Source organism: Zingiber officinale, chromosome 9A (assembly GCF_018446385.1).
Source record: "Zingiber officinale cultivar Zhangliang chromosome 9A, Zo_v1.1, whole genome shotgun sequence".
Taxonomy (NCBI): domain Eukaryota; kingdom Viridiplantae; phylum Streptophyta; class Magnoliopsida; order Zingiberales; family Zingiberaceae; genus Zingiber; species Zingiber officinale.
Genome location: NC_056002.1, coordinates 128339416 through 128359524, shown reverse-complemented (window position 1 = coordinate 128359524; position 20109 = coordinate 128339416). Strand labels below are relative to the sequence as shown.

General features: G+C 37.6%; 1 protein-coding gene across 1 annotated transcript in view; it reads right to left on the bottom strand.

The window, feature by feature from the left end:
• Nucleotides 1–19814, bottom strand: part of LOC122021266 (protein RETICULATA-RELATED 4, chloroplastic-like) — a 51950-nt gene extending 32136 nt beyond the window's left edge. The window contains exons 1-2 of the mRNA XM_042579370.1: nucleotides 19245–19814; nucleotides 11074–11142 (exon numbers count right to left, since the gene is read on the bottom strand). Of these exons, the coding sequence (XP_042435304.1) occupies nucleotides 11074–11142; nucleotides 19245–19769 (594 nt within the window). The 5' untranslated portion in view covers nucleotides 19770–19814. The remainder of the gene's footprint in view (nucleotides 1–11073; nucleotides 11143–19244) is intronic.
• Between the last annotated feature and the right edge of the window lie 295 nt (nucleotides 19815–20109).

Below are 20109 nucleotides of genomic sequence, written 5' to 3'. Positions count from 1 at the left end.
TAACATAGAAAACATTTCAAAAATTCTTATTTATTTCTTTGTCATCGTATCCGTAGAATATATGGTAAATATAGATAGTTTAATTTAGTTAGGCAAATCAGATTTTATTTATTTAGGTAGATCAAATTTTATTTGATTTGATTGTTTATTTAATTTGATTTGATTGTATTTCATTCCATAAATAAATAGGGAAGAAGTGTATACATAAGCAATGATCCTCGTGTACAAATTTAATATCAAGAATTTGAGAAATTCTTCATTCCAGTTCTTTCTCTTTCTCTTCCTCTTTCTCTTTCTCTCGACAGATTTCTTCATGGTATTAGAGCATTAATCTAAATCTATTCTGTCATAAAGGCTAGTTCCGGCACAATAAGCCATCAACCATCAGCCATCTCTTTCTTCAAAGTGCAGCAAACTCTCAACGACCATAGTCTTGTTCTCGCCCATTAGCTGCAACAAAAGACTGAAAGTCATGTCAACCCACAATGAAGGTATTTTCCCTAATACCTTAAATATAAACAAGTCTCTCGGACGATGAATTATTGACTCGGGTACATCGGATCACATGACGGGCAATATATCTCTTTCATAATTATGTTTCATGTCGAGACAATTCCTCTATCCGTGTTGCAAATGGATATGTCGCAAAAATCGTCAGCGTTGGTTCCATAATGATAACACCAAATATATACTTGAAAACAGTCCTTCATATTCCTACATTGGTCTGTAGTTTATTATTCTCATGATTTAAAGTGTCTTACTAAATTTTCTCCAAAACTGTGTGAATTTCAAGATATAAAAATGGAGAAGACGATTGACAATGTTGAATCGTGCTCTAGACTCTACGTTATTCACGAGACTTTGCATCACTGTGGAAATTTAGCTAGTTGTCACTCTACCTCTTCCAACAATAAATATGTCGAAATCATGTTATGGAACTATTGTCTTGGTCATCCAAACTTTACTTATCTTGCAAAATTATTTCCAAACTTATTTCTTAATAAAAATGTTAGTTCCTTTTAGTATGAGTTCTATCAACTTGCTAAACAACTTGCTAAACATGCACGAGTATCCTTTCCAAGCTTAAGCTACATACCATTTAAACTCTTTTCATTCATTCATAATGACGTTTGGGGACCATCCCGTATTAAAACTCTTATAGGAAATCGTTGGTTCATTTCATTTGTTGATGGTTATACTCGTCTGACTTGGTTGTTTCTAAGGAAAAATAAATCTACAATGAGTCACATATTTGAACAGTTTTATACTATGATTCAAACCCTCAAACATCAATTCAGGCACTCAAAACTGACAATACCATGGAATATTTTGCCTTGAATCTTAGTCTTTTCTATCCTCAAAAAGCATCATCGACATCACTTCCTGCGTTGACACTCCTCAACAAAATGAGATTGTCAAATGCAAGAACAGGTATCTTCTCGAGGTAGCTCACTCACTCATGTTCTCTTCTAATGTACTAAAAAAAATTTGGAGGTGTCGTCGTCTCCATAGCCACCTACCTCATCAATCGAATGTCTTCTTGAGTTCTCAATTTTCATAGTCCGGTTTAACTTCTCCTCAAATCATACGCACACCAAGGTAATCTCTTAAAAAATTCCAATAAAAGTATTCGGTTGTACATTATTTGTTCACATCCACCATCACAATAGTAAACTTGATCCAAGATCAACCAAATGCATTTTCCTCAGCTACTCACCATTTCAAAAAGGCTACAAATGCTACTCACCTGTCACCAAGAAAGCCAACAACACCATGGATGTCACTTTCTTTGAACAACATAGTACTCCAGTTCTGATATTCAAGAGGAGAATCTAAGTGAATATCACCATCCATCACACTGTTTTGGACCAAATCTTGACATCATTCACCCTCTATCCAATCCCCTTGTGTCACATCCTATTCGTGCATTTCCTCCTCCCTTAGTAAAGCAATTTCATGTATACATAAGATGAAAGACACATTCAGCACCAGCTCAAGAGTTAAAACCGGATCCAACTCCCATAGGCATTCACTCAAGTACGATACTCAATCATAAATCTACTTCACCTGTAGATAATAACCTTGAGATTCCAATTGCTTTGAGGAAGGGAGTTAGATCCTACATGATGCATCTCATCTCTAACTTTATTTTTTATGAAGGATTGTCCCAAAATTATCGAGCATGTATCGCCGCCTTTGATAATATTAAGGTTCCAACCACCATTGATGAAGTTCTCAAACACCCTGAATGGAGAAAAGTTGTTGATGAGGAAGTAAAAACCCTACAAAAGAATGGTACATGATATGTTTGTGAACTACCAATGGGAAAGAAAACAATTAGGTGCAAATGAATTTTTAAAGTCAAACACAAAGCTGATGGTACAATTGAAAGACTAAAGGCACATCTTGTAGCCAAAGGATTCTCACAATCCTATGCATTGATTACCAAGAAACCTTTGCTCCAGTGGCCAAGCTCAACACTATCAAAATTTTATTCTCTTTGGCTATAAACAAGGACTGACATTTACACCAACTATACGTCAGAAATGTATTTCTAAATGGTGACTTAGAAGAAGTTTACATGGAAATCACCCAACCTTGGCACCCATAACAACAAGGTATGCAAGCTTCACAAGTCATTATCTGGTCTTAAGCATTCTCCCAGGGCATGGTTTAACAAGCTAGCTACTTTTGTGACAAAGTATGAATACACTCAGTGTCAAGCAGATCACACCTTATTTGTGAAAATCTCTCGAGAAAGGCAGATCACCATTCTTATTGTCTATGTTGATGATATCATCATCATTGATGATAATGAGAAAGAAATCACAAATCTAAAGGGGCTCCTCACTCAGGAATTTGATATAAAAGATCTAGGAATTCAAAATTCTTCCTTGGCATGGAACTGGCTCGATCAAAAAGCATAATATTCCTATCACTGTGGAAATACACATCGGACTTACTAAAAGAAATAGGAAGGCTTGGGTGCAAGCCTGTGGATACTCTGATGGATGCTTCCAACAAAATTGGCTCTTGAAAGGACCATGCACCAGTAGACAGGGGGAGATATCAAAGACTTGTAGGACACATGAATGTTGTTTATAGAATCTTGAGATACCTCAAGAGTACCCTAGGCAAAGGGTTACTATTTTAGAAGAATAAAAATTGAGGTATACATGTGTACTTAGATGCAGACTAAACTGGGGATCTTATAGATAGACAATCGACCTCGGGCTACTGTACGTTTGTCTGGGGTAATTTTGTAATATGGAGAAGTAACAAGCAATCTGTGGTTGCAAGAAGCAATGCTGAAGCGAAATTTAAAGCTCTTGCACTTGGGATCTATGAAAGAATATGGATTCGCAAAATCCTAAAAGAACTCGGAATAATCTCATATAAAGCTGTCAAGTTACAATGTGACAATTTAGCAGCCATCGGCATTACAAAGAATCATGTTCACCATGACAGAACGAAACACAAATTGACACACTTCATTTCAAAAAAAGTGGCAAAAAGATCTATGGAACTCTCATATATTCCTTCACGACATCAAATCACAAACATACTTACAAAAGCTCTCCCAAGGATCAACTTCAAAGAGTTATGTAACAAGTTGGGCATGTACAATATCTACTACCCAACTTGAGAGGGAGTGTAGAATATATTATAAATATAGATAGTTTAATTTAGGCATGTTAGATTTTATTTATTTAGGTCGCTCAAATTTTATTTGATTTGATTGTATTCCATTCCATAAATAAGTAGGGAAGAAAGATATAAATAAACAATGATCCTCATGTATAGATTTAATATCAAGAATTTGAAAAAATCTTCATTCAAGTTCTTTCTCTTTCTCTTTCTCTTTCTCTTGGCAAATTTCTTCAATATCAGAGCTAATACTCTGAGATCATTTCTGTTGGGATCTAGCGCGCTAAACACCCGGAAGCGCAACCGAAAAATACTAGATCCTCTTATCCAGCAGATCCATGCGAAGGGAAGAAACATTTTCTGAAAACAAACTATACTAAGCTACATGATAGAATTATACCCTTAATGCGTGCACACGATCTCTCGACAGCTCGGATCTCAGCACGATCACACGTCCGCGCCTCTATGATATCCACACGAACAAGCCTTGTCTTTGTTTGTCTCACAAACAAAGTAAGATGGAGAAGAAAACACAAGATTGTGCTATGGTGATTTCGGCCAAGAGGGGGAAGGAGGAAGAAGAAGAATCAAAGAGGCTCTTCACATTCTCATCTAATGAAAATCATATGAAAAATATCATCCAAAATGCTATTTATATCCATCCCATGGTATACCAAGAGTCTCCACTCTTTCATCTTCTAATCCAATGGCTCAAAATTAACCATTCAATCTAATGGTTCAATTTTGACCATTAAACTTCCTTGGTGAACTCAAGTTCCATTGATTCTCATGCAACTTGACTCAATCCAACAATTGGATCCCTTTGAGTCTAACTCAATGAGTCAAATTCGGATTACACTTAATCCAATGATTATGTACCCATCTCCATATCAACTTATTCTTTGTGTGTGACCATATAGGTTCTCGTAACGTTGGCAATGTACCCAAATCAACATTTGCGTGGCATCTAGCAAGGCATCATTGCTACCCAAGTGACGAGAAAGTCGAGATCCGACCTAACTTGTCCGTGGCTATTATCTTGTATGACTTGGTCCCTTTATTCTTGATATTTAGATTGATCAATGAGGCATAGACTGTGTCATCCTCTTATCAATCTTTGTGTTTCTTGATCTCCAAGTAGACACTTAATCAAATAAGCTCAATATCTCATATTAACTCATTTACGCATAGCTATGCTTTCTTGTGTCCTACTAATCAAGGGGCCCACAGATATCACTTCCGTCATATGGAAGAGATAGATCTCATCTACATTACTCACATCCCTCCGCATAATTTATTGCATACCCAGTGATCGACTTTATAGTCCACCCTGTTACGGGTGACGTTTGACGATACCAAAGTATACAACTCCTTATGTAGGGAACCGTAGTGACTTCAGGTCTAAGGACTATTCATACCAATAGTCACATGAGAATGTTTATGACACTCATACGACAATCCATGAAACATTCTCATGGCGGGCCATTCAGTATATATTCTCTAATATATACTCATGTGTCAACCTGATATCTCATATCCATGACTTGTGAGATCAAGTCATCCGTTTACCTACATGCTAGTCTCAACACATTAATATTATCTTTGTATATTAATGCTCGGAACAGTTAAGAGTAGTGTTCTCTACAATATCTCACTATTAATTCAACCAATTGATATATTGTAGATAAGAACCTACTACCCAAGGATATTATTATACTTATTCAATTGGCACTGAACTGAAATAAATATAATAACCACCTTTGCCTTTTATTAATAATAATATATGATACAAAATGAGCCCTTTACAATCATCTCATAATTGGTACTAGGGCTAATACTAACAATTTCATCTTGTGTCGGGATAAAGTGGGTTCAGAGGAAGTAGTTTGGATATCCCCTAAGGCAACATCTCCAAGGAAGGAAGCTTGGATATCCCCCGGAATGACATCTTCGAGGAGGAAGAGTGCCTGTTTTTTAGGAGAAGGCGTCAGCGTCAGTTTGCGCTTCTTGCGTTTCCCCTTAGCAACAGCCTCTGATTCCGAAGGAACATCTTCCGACAACAAAGGTAAATCTACAGACACTTCCTCAGAGATAGCAGCCGAACCAGATGCAAGAGTCGTGCCAACGAAAGTTTTACTCGAAGGGATGGTAGGTGACAAAGGTCGCTCGGCTTGAAGTTATTGTGCCTTGGCTAAAAGTGTCTCCTCTTCTAGACCAATCTTCTTATCGACCAAGTCTTCAAACACAACATCCACTATATAACACAGAAGATGTTTTAGTTAGTAAAAAGGTAATGATGAAGGCGTCATAACTTACCAAAGGAGCAGCACAGTTTCTCTTGAACAGGACTTAAACCGAATAAAAACAAAAAATCGTTGCGTATACATTTGTGAATAAAGAAGCGATGACCGATCAGTTTGTTAGAATATTAAAGAAAGGTCGAATGTTGATGAAGTTCATGAAGAGGTGGAAGAGAGGATCGCCATGTGGTAGACCATAGAACAGATTCGGGAAACCTTATGAAAAAGAAACGTGTTTTCCAACCTTTGATAGACGAGGGCATCTCTTCGAAGAAAATCATTTTCGGACGGGATTGAAAAAGAAACACTCCCGGTTTCGATTTTTTTAGATAGGAGAACATGAAGAAGTTGTAAGGTGTAAGAGAAATATCAAAAAGACGGAACAGCATATACATGCCATATAAACAGCAAAAGGCGTTCGGGGCGAATTGTTATAAAGGAATATTGAAGTATTGACTTACTTCTGATATAAAGGGAGGTACAAGAAAGAGAAGACCGACCACTAGTTGGTGCTTAAAGAAAGTGGCATAGTCGTCACAGGGAAGATGAGGGCGAGCATCAGGGCCAGGAATTTTAATACAATAATCTTTAGGGATTTTGTATTGGAGGCGAATGACGGCTCTATCGGCATGGCCCAATGAAGAATGGGTATGAGCATACCTGGGAGAAAACGACTCTTCAGCCATGAAAGAGCACGAAAATAACTAACGGAAGAGCGACTTATTAAGGTCTTAAGGAGGCGTCGTAACGGGGGAGGTCAAGAAAAGCAAAGGAATGCAGGGTGTTCGGAAAGATAAAGAAGAAGGATCGCCGAAGAGTGAGTGGAGGAAGATGAAGTGGTGAGACTAAGAAGTATTTAGGGTTTTTAAGGGGATGTAGCTAACAATAGTCACCGTTAGATTGAAACGGCTTACGCATGGAGGGTTGTTGATTTATTAAGGAAAATAGCGAGTAAGTTGCTTACAAAGAAATACGTAATTAGTCATTTCAAAAAATAGAAGGGATGTCACGTGACACTCATCCATGAGTGGACATTTATAATGGACATGGCAGGCCAAATCATTCCTATGCCAATGTGTGAAGGACCAATTACCAACGAGAAAATTTTGAAAGGGTTGTGCAGTTCTCTAGGTATAATTGAAGAAAAAAGGAAAGTGTAGAATAATAAACTAGATAAATAAGTATTGAATATTCATTGGTGAACTTGAGAAAATCCCCATAAGCATAACAAGTGAACAAAACTAGAACTTTAGTCTAGTCAGTCGGCTGCACCTCCTTTGACTAGACTTGAGAGAAAGGCTAGTGATACAGATTATGATGAGCGAGTCTTTCGGGCGATGTGGTAGTTAAAGCTAAGAAGAGGTGGTGGCACCTATACCTGGTCGAGCATAAGGTTATGTATATACCAGACGGGAAGGACCAGCCGAGCGCCAAGATACTTAGCCTTATCTAAGATATAGCTTACGATTGGCTAGGTGATAGCCGATTGAATATAAGTTTCCATGTATATGCACAGGCGAAATGTATCGGCCGAGCCCAGAGGAGCTTAACTATATCAAGCCTTCAATATGTAAATGGTCAAGCAAAGGCTGACCGAATGAGGGCTTCCATGCATATGCCCGGACAGATATAAATCCGGCAGGGCCTAAAGGTATTTAGCCTTATTTAGTCTATGACATATGATCAGTAAGGCAAAGGCCGACCGAATGAAGACTTCCATACATATACCCGGACAAATATAAGTCCGACCGGACCTAAAGGCATTTAGCCTTATTTAGTTTATGACATATGATCAGGTCGGCCAAATGAAGGCTTCCATGCATGTGCCCAGACGGATATAAATTTGGTCGGGCCTAAAGACATTTAACCTTATTTAGTCTATGACATATGATCAGTAAGGCAAAGGTCGATTGAAGGCTTCCATGCATATGCCCGAACGGATATAAATCCGGATGGGCCTAAAGGCATTTAGCCTTTTCGAGCCTTTAATATATGAATGGCCGCGTGAAGGTCTACTGAATACAAGGTTCTATGTATGTGCCCGAGCAGACATAAGTTCGACTAGACCTAAAGGCATCTAGCCTTATCAAGTCCGTATCATACGAAAGGACAGACGAAGACTGACCGAACACAAGATTCTAGGTCTAATGTATTCGCCTGGTCGAAAAAGGTCAGCCAGGCTTAAAGAGGCTTAACCCGGTCAGGACTCTAAAATACGATCGGCAAGATAAGGGCCAATTAAACATAATATTCTTTATATATGCTCAAGCAGGCAAAGATCGGCCGAGATACATTCAATAGAAGTACTCTCAATACATGACCGATTTTATGACCGACCGAAATATATTCAACAGAAGATACTCTTAATACACGACCGGCTTTATGACCGGTCGGGATACATTCAACAGAAGATACTCTTAATACACGACCGACGTTATGACCAACGGGGATATATTCAAATAAGCAAGTAGTCGACAACTTTATGACAGTCTCATAAACTTGTCGGGAAATATTCTCTCGAAGCTTCTTCGTTCTTTAAGCGGTTACAACGATATACTCTTTTGCATACGTCATCAGATCAAGGATTCAAGTTATAAACGACAAAGAGGGTACATCTGGGTAGGAAAAAGATTCCTTAGAGGATTATTGCACGAAGTCCAAGTTGTACTTTTCTCATCTTCTAACAAACTTTAACAAATCGGGGGCCACCTCACGATCGCGGAGATTATGTGAGATGGTATAAAAAGGGGAATCTTCTCCGCTGACAAGGTATGCAAATATAAGTACTTGCATCTGAAACTAGACTTACTTGCATCTTTTCCGTTAATGTTCTTCTTCCATATTTAAGCGAGGAACTGACTTGAGCGTCGGAGGGTCTAGCCAGGGATTCCCACCTAGTCCTAGGTCACTATTGCTTTGTTGGATCGTCTGAGTGTGTGCAGGGTCACCATGGAGTTCCTTCAGATCTTGTGAAGCTTGCCATCCCTCAATCGCCGGAGTCAGCGCGCCATCTCATTACCTTCAGACAGGATCAGATACAAAGCTCAATTGGTTTCTCTTAGCAATAAATAAGAATATGACCTCAACTATGAAGAAACATTTGCACCAATTGCTAAGATGACCATGGTGTAAACCATTCTTGCTATTGCATCCTCTAAATCTTGGCCTTTAGATGACAAATGTAAAAAATGTCTTCTTGAATGGGGATCTAAAGGAAGAGGTTTCCATGAAACTTCCACCCAGTATATCAATGCCAGCTTCTCATGAAGTTTGCAAACTAAGACGCTCTTTGTATAAGTTGAAGCAAGCATCTAGAGCCTGCTTGAGAAGTTTCGCAGCACTATTCTCACCTTTTCTTTCACACAAAGTCAATATGATTCATCACTTTTCTTTCACGAAGTCTTTCTCTTAGTCTAAGTTGATGATATCATCATCACTGGTAATGATAATTGATTGATCATAAGCTTCAAAATATGTTACATGGTACATTTAAAATGAAAGATCTTGGTCATCTCACATGTTTTGGGGCTAAAAGTTCATTCTTAAGATCATGATTTGTTCTTAAATCAACATAAATATATCCAAGACCTCATCAAGCTAGCTCATTTAAAGGATGCTACTGCCTTTGATACACCAATAAAGGTGAATGTGAAATATCGAAAAGATGAAGGCGAGCTTTTACCTCATCTTTTTTATATAAGCAACTTGTTGGTAGTCTTATCTACCTAACAATCACAAGGCCCGATATCTCATATGTTGTCCATGTAGTTAGCAAAATTTATGCAATCACCTTGACATCTTCATCTTGCTACAGTTTGTACCATTATTTGATACTTAATTAGGTCATCGACTCATGGATTGTGTTTTCCTACAAAATTTGTTCTTCATTTGACTGCGTATAGTGATGCAGATTGCGCTGGCTGCTTGGATACTAAGTCTACCATGGTGCAATTTCTTAGAGATGCCTTGATTTCTTGGAAGTGTAAAAAGTAGAATTGTGTCTCTAAATCTTCCATGAAGGTTGAATATAGAGCCATGTCTACAACTTGTTCTGAAATTGTATAGTTACATGGTCTTCTTTCCAAACTTGGATTTCCTCCACCAAATCCTACTCCACTTCATGGTGATAATACTAGGGTCATTCAAAATAGCTACAAATACAATATATAATGAATGCACAAAGGACATCGAGGTGGACTATCATTACATTAGGGAGGCCTTTATTTGAGGTGTCATGACTCTTCCGCATCTTTTACTGATCTTCAAATGGCTGATGTCTTACGAAAGCTTTGAAAAGCCAACGACACAAATTTCTTACTAGCAAGTTGATGTTGATAGACTTACCCACATTAATTTGAGAGGAGATGTTAATATATTCTTATTTCCTTATTTAGTTTTTTTTATAGTTGTATATCCCTTAATTACCTCTCTAAGATTTTCATTATTGTTGTATATATTCTTTATATAAGTATAGTTGTATTTCTTCCTATATTAGACCCTAGGATTAAGCAATTTGATAATTTTGTATTTCTTCCCATATTAAACCCTAGGATTAATGGATTTGATAATTCTTGATATCCATATGTTGTAATTCTCTTAGTGAAATGACATAGAAAACATTCAGAAATTCTCTTTTATTTCTTTGCCACCATAAACTTTTTTTAAGTTAATAAAGCCATAAGCAAATCTTCTTTTCTTTTCTCTATATTTTTTCACTATTATCTTATTAGATAAATAATAAATATGCTTTATCCTATAGTCAAACCCATCAAAACCCATTCCAACCTGAAAATTTTGGGTTCCCCAATCTTTATATACCCCAAATAAAATTAGGTCAAATCAGGTTTTCCCTAAAACCCCACCCACACCCAAGTCTCACATGGGGGAGTCCTAAGTTTTTAAGACCCATGCAAGGCATTATCCTCCAAAGTGACTATCTCACTTCAACAATCTAGTAGCAATTCTCCCCTTTTTTCCTCACATATATAAATCCAAAATATAGATGCCATAACTAAGAAGACAAATTATCCTCAAATGAAAAGGAAGAAAAGGCCAATATTCAATCCATAAACAGTAAAATTACTGAAATAGGCTATCAAGGAAACTTCACCAAAATAAGCCATACCACATCACAAAAAACGAAATCAAGTTCCTTCACAAACTTCTCTCTGCGACGCTCCCACTCAGCAGCTGTCTGGGTCAGCCCAAGAGATCAGAATTAGAGGAAAACAAGATTCTTTTAGGAATAAAGATATGAATTAACAATATAGAAATTGAAAATAAGACTGCATGGACTCTAAGAAAAGATGTCAATAAAAACTTGAACAATGTCATAAAGACTAGAAGGTAAATGTGTGCAAGTCAATCTGCAAGTGTGATCCAGGTCATGACTGACCCACCTATTTTCCGTTAGCTAAGAAGTCATCTGGTTAAAAACTTGAACAAATGCCATAAAGGGTAGAAGACAAGTGTACATTTTGTCAATCTACAAGTGAAATCCTTGTCATGCAGTAAAGAATCTAGGAAAACTTTTAGTCACCAAACACTTAAGAAAGGACACCAAAACATACGAAACCAGAAAGAGAATATGCAGTTATTTCATTGTATTATTTTCTTAAAAGAAAATTTTCATGATATCCCTGCCTATTTTATGCTATATGGGATATATATATAATAAATAATTTCACTTCTAAAATGATAATTCAAGCCAAATAAATTTACTCAAACCAACTAGAGCAATGCCAAATCTGGATGGAAAGAATATCAACTATGTCCTTAGATGAACCAAGCAATGATATCACTTCTGTAGTTTGCTTAGGAAAGATGAAACAAATTGCTATTTCATATATGGATGTTGTGTAAATAGCAGTGTTCTAAATAGCGGCCGAGGTGAACACCTAGGCAGGAGGCGGGCATCAACCGCATCGCCTTTGCCTTAGGCGGTGCTTTGGGCGGTCAAAGATAAGGCAAGGCTGGTGAGGAGGGTGAGGTGGTAGGTGAGGCGGGTGAGTCAGTGGGTGAGGCGATCAAGGCAGTAGGTGAGGCAGTCAAAGTCAACAAAATTTAAAAAACCCCGATATATTAATACATTTTCTCTCCCTTTCAAAATATAAATAACTCCACCAACCCACCAAATCACCCACAACCCACCTCCTTCCGCTTGGGACTGCCCCCGCCTATTGTCGCCAGCACACTAGGTTAGATTTTATATATTTCTAGAAAGTTCTTGTTCTAGTTTTTTATCTATTATTTAATTATTAAAGATTAATAGCGAAAAATGGGAAACAACCAGAGGTGAAATTGAAACAAAAGTCTACTGATATTGTTTGGAATTAGAGGATGTTGTATTGTAAAGAAAAAAAGAGATTGGATTATATGCAAATTATATAAGAGACTTATTAAGGGAGGAGTTTATCAAATGAAGCATCATATTGAGAGGGTATTGTAGGACAAATTGAAGCATGTCCTAAAGTATCCAATGAAGACGAAAAAAAAAAAGTAAAAGCTTATCTTGAAAATAGCAAGAATAAGAAGCGAGAAAGGGTAAAAGAACTAAAATAAGAGAGAGTAGAAGTAAATATAGGTGTTGATGTAGAGAATGATGATTGTCAAGTGGAGGGAGATTCTTCTAAAAAGAAGTCAAAGCACCTCAGACCTATAGATAAGTGGACATCCGCAATTGATCCAATAAAGACAAGACAACAAAACATAAATGATGAATTGAAGTTACCGTTTACAAATGATGTGCATGAGTACCTTGCAAGATGGATTTATGAGGCAGGGATTCCTTTTCAAGCACTTGCCAATCAAAAGTTTAGGCAATTTGTAGAGGTGGTTGGCCAATTCAGCGCAGGCAACAAACCTCCAAGTTAATATCTTTTTAAGAGAACCATTTTTGAAACAAGAAGTTGAGAGGACCAAATTATCTCAAAAAAAGCATGAAGAAGAGTGGATGAAACATGGATGTTCAATTATGACCGGTGTATGGACGGATTGCAAGAGGAAAAGCATTATGAATTTGTGTTAATTGCAAACTAGGCACTTCATTCCTTGGTTCCATAGAACAATCCATGGAGGCACACATCAAGGCTTACATCTTCGAGTTTGTGGAAAAATACAACAATGAAATTGCCCTCAATATGATGTTCAAGTAGTGGCGAACAATCAACAAACAATATGGTGGCGACGGAGTTGTTGACGGTTGCACAACCTCAAATTTTTTGGACCTCTTGTGCCACTCAGACAATCAACCTCATGCTTAAAGCATTTGGAAAACTACCCAATTTTAGCAGAATGTTTGAGAAAAACAAAGGCCCTAATAATATTCATTCATGCACATCATAGAACTTTGGTTATTATTAGGAAATATACTACGAAAAGGGATATTGTGAGGCCCGGGGTGAGTAAATTTGCTACTTCATTTTTTATCTTAGAAAGTCTAAAGGTAGGAAAGATCAATTGAGACTTATATTTACATCCGAAGAGTGAAGCAAAAACAAAATTACGGAGTAGTGAGAACGGAAAAGCGACAAAGGCAACGGTAACAAGTGTCTCTTTTTAGAATGGTGGCCAAAGGTAGTTCTTTGGCCTTGAATGTTTTCACCCCTTTAGTGAAAGTTTTATGCCTTGTTGACGGTGTTTATTGGGTGCGCTAAAACAAGCCAAGGAAGATATTAGAAAGGCTTTCAAAAAAGAAGAAAATGTCACCCGTATTTTGAAGATTATTGATGAAAAGTCTAAGGGTAGACTTGATAGTCCTTTGCATGTCGTTTACTTGTTGAATCCGATTATTTTCCTTCAAAGATCCAAGCATACAAAATGACAACAATGTTATCAATGAGTTCTTGAATTGTGTTTAGAGAATTTTTCCCATTGACGAGGGCATGAAATCCACCGTTTCTACTGACGAATTGTTGAAGTATAAGAGTAAGTCCAAAAGCTTTGAAAGAAAAATGGCGGTCCCGATACATGAGAAGGTGGATGTGTACCATGACTTTGATCTAGTAACACTTTTTCCTTTATTTCTATCACTTACATGCATGTCTTTTTACCTATGTTTTTGGTTTTTTTTTTTTTTGTCTCTTTACTTTTTTTAAGTTGGATGGTGGTCCAATTAATTGGAGCAAATTTGTAGGGGAAGTAGTAATTCATAAATTATGTTATCTATCCTTTCTTTTTATTAGTTTTTAATAATTTTCTAGTTGTTTAGATACATACTAAGAAGAGGAATAGACTCGAGACATAAAGATTAAATGATCTTGTATATGTCAAATTCAACGTCAATCTTATGAAGAAAAAGAGTAAAAGAGAAATGGGCGGAGATTTGATTCTATCCTCTCATCCTAGTCAAGCTCGAGATTGGCTTGTTGATCATGGTGATGAAGATGAGGTCGAGCCAGATTCAGGACTTACTTGGAGAATAGTGGCGGAGGCCTCAGAAGCGGATGAATTGTTGCAACCAAAGAAGAGTGCAAGGAACATCCCGATTAGAGAACTTGATGAGACATAGGACCAAGATTTAAAATTTCGACCCGTGCCGAGGTTTCGGTCCCAGACCGGAACGATACGGTTTCGGTATCATATCGTGCCGTGTCGATACAGTTTCGATATTTTTTATTTATATAGTAATTATTAGATAAATATATTTATTGTGTATAATTTAAAAATAAGTTATATATTGATTTTATATAAGTTCTCCATTATTAAACAGCTTAATATTGTTATAAAAAATAATTAAATATAGTTTAAAAAAACAATTAATGTATAAATAACTCTAATTAAAATTGATACATCATAATATAATATGTTAAATGGAAGCAATGATTCTTGTAATATTTTACTTAGATAATCTTTATAGTTCTCCAATGTCTAGATTAAATAATCATAATTATATAAATTAATACAAAATACTATTTTATATATAATAATCATATAAATTAACTATTTGTTTATTTAATTAATTAATAGTTTAAATAATATATATTTAAAATAGTAAAAAAATTAGAATATCAGTTAAATATTAAAACAGTAAAAAAATATAAAATAATTAAAAAATATACAAGAATAAAAATTTGATTTATTAGAATTTTATAAAAAAATTTTAGAATTTTTAAGATTTTCTTTAGAATTTTTAAGATTTTTTAGAATTTTTAAAATAGTAAAAACAATTTTAGAATATTATTTAATAAAATTTATTATTTTTTTTAAAAAATAAATATATATTTTTATATTTTATTAGGATAATTTAATTAGGATTTATGAAAGCCTCTTTAAAATATCACAATTAAGTGAGAATGAGAATTGTTTGATTTATTTAAATTACAAAATTAATTTTGCACAGTAACCCACGCGACGCCGCGACTCACTCGTGACGTTGCGACCCATCCGACGCCCCGCGGATGCCTTCGACGGCACCGGAGGCGTCCGGCGACACCTCCGCAGTGCCGGAAGCGTCCCGTGACGCTTTCGGCGCCGCCAGAAACGTCGTGTCGCGACGCCTCCATCTATCCTCTGTAGGGTAGCTACTATTAGATCGTTCATGAACTTGAGGAGGACAAGGGTAAATAACCAAATTCTTCGTGTCATTTGTTCATCTCTATAATTACATTAGTACACAGTAGAATACCAAAACATAAACATAAGTACGAAGCAATACAAAACACTTAGCTTTCAACGTGATTCAAAACCCTTATTTCTACTCTAGGCTTATCACGTGTTGGTGAGTCACTCTCGAAATGCCACTATACTTATTCTTAGATGTCTTACAGAGGTAGAGGAACCTCTTACATTTTGAGCTTACAACACTGCAACAAGAAGATACAAAGATAAGAAATAACAATTACAATAAGTAAACAATACATGATCATCTTGTTTGTCTTGCTTTCATTCGTTGTTGATTTCTTTCATTCACATTTGATTGCTAAAAAACATTCAAGTGTTACTCGTGCTCAACAATTAACTAATCATGAGATGATTGATTCACCCACAAATAGAAACATTCTATTCACTTGCAATCTAGTCTGAGTCAATTGTCTAACCGACTCAACCATCAACCCACTAAAACCAACCTTCTGTCAATTGGACTGGATCATCGACTGCGACCACTCTAAGGCCAAGCCCCCAAATCTAGAGTATGGGTCCTCTTGCCAAAATGCCTTGCCTCAAAACTTCCCGTGTCTAGATACCTTAACTCTAAGACTTCCTAGTCTGCCTAGAGGCCTAACCACTCGGACTTCATCATTTTCCTACTATCAATCACCTTTAACTCACCACCCTTGACTCACTATAACTTCCACTTGCCCAATCTTAAGTCCACATTCAAGTCACCAAGACTTCCACTTGCCTAACCTAAGTCCACCTTAAACCGCTAGGGCATCCACTTGCCAAGCCTTAAGTCCACATTGATCTATCAAGACTTCCACTTTCCTAGTCTTAGCCCGCCAAGACTTCCACCATAAATCCACCTTGACCCACCGAAACTTTCACTATCTTAGATCCACCTTAACTTCCTTTACTTACTAAGTATAAGTGAACTTTGACCTCCCTTGTTAGACTTCATTCAATGTCAACCCTGCTTAGACTTTCCACTTCCCAACACTAGTTGGAGTTCCCACATTGTCAAGTGTCTAGTCAACCTTAATCCACTTGGACTTCTAGTGTAAGTATCCAATCAATCTTAACCTACTTAACATATCAGTGTGACTTGAACACTCGACTCAATCACACTGCACAAACATCAACACATTACCAAGATATCAAAACATCTTGATCTATCTAGACCAAGTTGGAGCATGACTACATCAATAGCTACAACTCAACTTAATGTATTGACAAGTTTATTATCCCTTCCAAGTTTTTGTTTTAAGACAAACATATACTCTTGGAGGAATTCAACCCACCTAGTGTGTTTAGCGCTCAATTTTGTTTGTGACTAAATATAACCAAGTGTCTTAAGTCAGAGTGCAATATGAATTCATTTAGTAATAAGTAGTAGCAGTAATGCCTTAGAGCTTGGATAAATGTAACTCTTTTCATCATATGTGAAGTAGCGCATTCCCAAGTCTCATTGAGTTTTTCAATAAAGAATAATAGAATTCTCTTTTTGGCTTAGGGTACCTTCAATTCCTACCCAAATGCAATTCAGACTACTTCAAATGGTTTAGAGATATTAGAATGTTAGAGGACAGAAGTATTAGTCATCCTTTCTTCAATTTCCTGAAATGCCAAAGGGGCATCCTTTCTTCAATTTCCTGAAATGCCAAAGGGGTAGACTTAGTACAATGAAACAACCCTTTCTTAAGATACTTCATAATGGGAGCTACAATGGCACTAAAATTTATGATGAAGCGTCAATAGGTCATTAAGTCATGGAAGCATTGAACCACTTGTAGGGTATAGGATTCAAGCTAATGCTTGACTACCCAAATTTTGTCAGGTCTATTGAAATGCCCACTGTCGGGATGATAAATCAAAGGAAAAGAAACTAAGGTTGTAAAAAAGAGCATTTCTTCAATTAATAATTTCTTCTTCTTTTTTGGTCTAAAGAGTCTTGGAGACTAAGTGGATGTGTTTTAGGTTGGTATTGTGCTCTTTGCTTCTTTGCTATATATCAAGATACACTACCAAAAACTTTCCCAAATGTGTGATGTCCTCTTTGCTATATATCACAATATCATAAACAAAGATGACCAAAATCTTTCCTATTTAGAGTTTTAGGACTTGATTCATAACTTCAGGCCTTTAAAAGTCCAAAAGATAAATTAAATGATTCGTATAGTTCATCTTATGGTTTAAAAATGATCTTCTATTTATCTCGTAACTAACTCCGAATCTAATGATACTCACTACGTCAGTCAATTTTGAAGAATCATTTAGTTCTTGTCATTAATTTGAGAGTGTCGCTAAATCTAGATATAGAAAACCATAGACATTCATCTTTTTTTCGATGTTAACAATGCAGAGATGGCATATGGACCCATATTTTTTATAATGAGGTCCTTGTCTGTAAATGCTTCGATTTGCCTATTTAGTAGTTGTGATCCATGAATAAGGTCTATTGTGTGTTGAACTGTACAACCTAATAGTTCATAGTGTGATAATAAATTTTATAAACATTGTAATACTAGTAAACTACAGGTAAAAATGACTACAAAGATATTATTTTGTTGCAGTGATAAATTAAACTACAAAAATATGACAAGTTAAAGGAAGGCTAAACTAACTTTTGTGTGGTTAGTGAGAACAACTAGGATTTATGAGAAGATCGAGCTAAATGATGAAGAAAATTTGATAACCAACTAAATTAAATAGAAGTACTTTTCAAATGAGAAATGAATTTCCTAGGGTAAGGCGACCTTATTCTGTTATTGCCGAAGATTGTTGTGCAGGTGCTGGGATGATGTCCACCTCGAGAGGGTTCAAATATTTTCTCACTCCGTTAAGGGTAGCGGAAATAATTTAGCTCCAGATTAGTCGGACTAAACTACAAAAATCAAATTAAAGTTGCAGTATCATCTGCCTGGAGGAAACGGGCTTCGGTCCTAACTCGATCTAGGGTTGTGGACGAGTTCCTTGATGCCGTCGCTGGAGCAATGGGAGCCAGCAATTGGGTGCTTCGCGTCCAGCAGTTGCTTGTACAGTAAGGGAGCAGGCGACTGACCAGCTAAAGTTGCGTCCACCGAATGCTCACTGGTGGTGGAAAATGGAGGGAAGAAGTCGCCTCCTGCCAGTGTCGGCAAGGGATGGCTGCGAGCTTGGGTGGCAGGAAGGATGGGGAGCTCGCGTGCACCGTGGCTGTGACGGAGCGGCTGTAGACGCGGAGCATCGGCAGGAGGACCGGAACTTGAGCAGAGACGGTGTGGTGTCAGGTTAATCGATCTTCCGGTGTCTGCAAGTGGCTGAGGGATGCAGAGACGATGATAGGACGGGGAGAGCGCGTTGCCCTGTGGTTCCTTTCCGTGCGGCGCAGGGATGAGGCAGCACGCGAGGCGGTACACTAAGGCCATGGACGCAATCGACACACCAAGTTTAGCGACGAAGGGATCGACTCGGGCGCTTCCGGATTTACCGACTTAGCTGGTGGCCGGTGGGAAGCACCGGTCACCCGGATTAGTCAGAGAATAAAAATATGAAATAGAAAACTAGGTAAGAGTCAACGAAGCGTCATCAAAGCTGTTTGGTTAAAGCTTCAATGAGTGTGGACAGAATTCTTTGTAGAAGAAGACAAAAATGGCCTCCTCCATCCCGGAGACTACGTTTTGGAAGAACGACCATCAAGCAAGGGGTAGAAGGAAGGACCTTCGTGAAGATGCCAACGCCGCATTCAATGGCGACCTTAGTCAAGAACAGGTCGTCGCCGAGGAGCCGCTCCTTTAATCCCCCAAACTGGAGCAGCCACCGGAAGACTGGCGACTTCTCGAGCTCAAAGAACCGCTGGACGATCAACCCGGGGACCCTTCCATTCTCTATCGCGGCGGACAAGTCCTTGGGGAGGCTCTCCAAAGTCCGATCGGCCTCCGCCAGCACGAGCAACGCCTCGGCCCGGTTCTTCTCACCCGAGTCGCCATTCTCTCCTCCATCGCCTCCTCCGCCTCGAGATCCTCCATCGCTTCCACCGAATCCTCCTCCGCTGGGGCCGGACCGGACGACGATGGGGCTGCGGGAAGGGGAGGGCAGGGAGAGGCGGAGGCGACGGACGGGAAGTGAGGGGGACAGGACGGAGAGAGGAGAGAAAAGGGATGGGCAGGAGGTGGAAGTGGAGGAAGAGAAGATGGCTACTGGGGTCGTGGCCGCGGCGCCGGTGCCTGGAGCAGCGGCAGCCATCGAGTAGTGGCTCTGGACTTCGGGTTGTAATTGACCTTCGGTGTGCCTCAGAAAAATTATAATAATATATCTATAATATCTTTAAAATTTAAAATAAATCATCTAATTAATTAAATTTAAGAAATTATTTTTCATTACACCTGTCCTAAAATTTTCATTTTTTTTTATTTTTTCACTCTCCATATATAATATCTATTTTTTATTATATAATTTATTATTTTTATTTTTCTCTCTCAAATTCAATAATATTTTAATATTTAAATAATGAATTTTATCTCCTAAATATAAAAAAAAGTATATAAGATCTAAATTTAAGAATTATATAGAGTAGTTAATACAA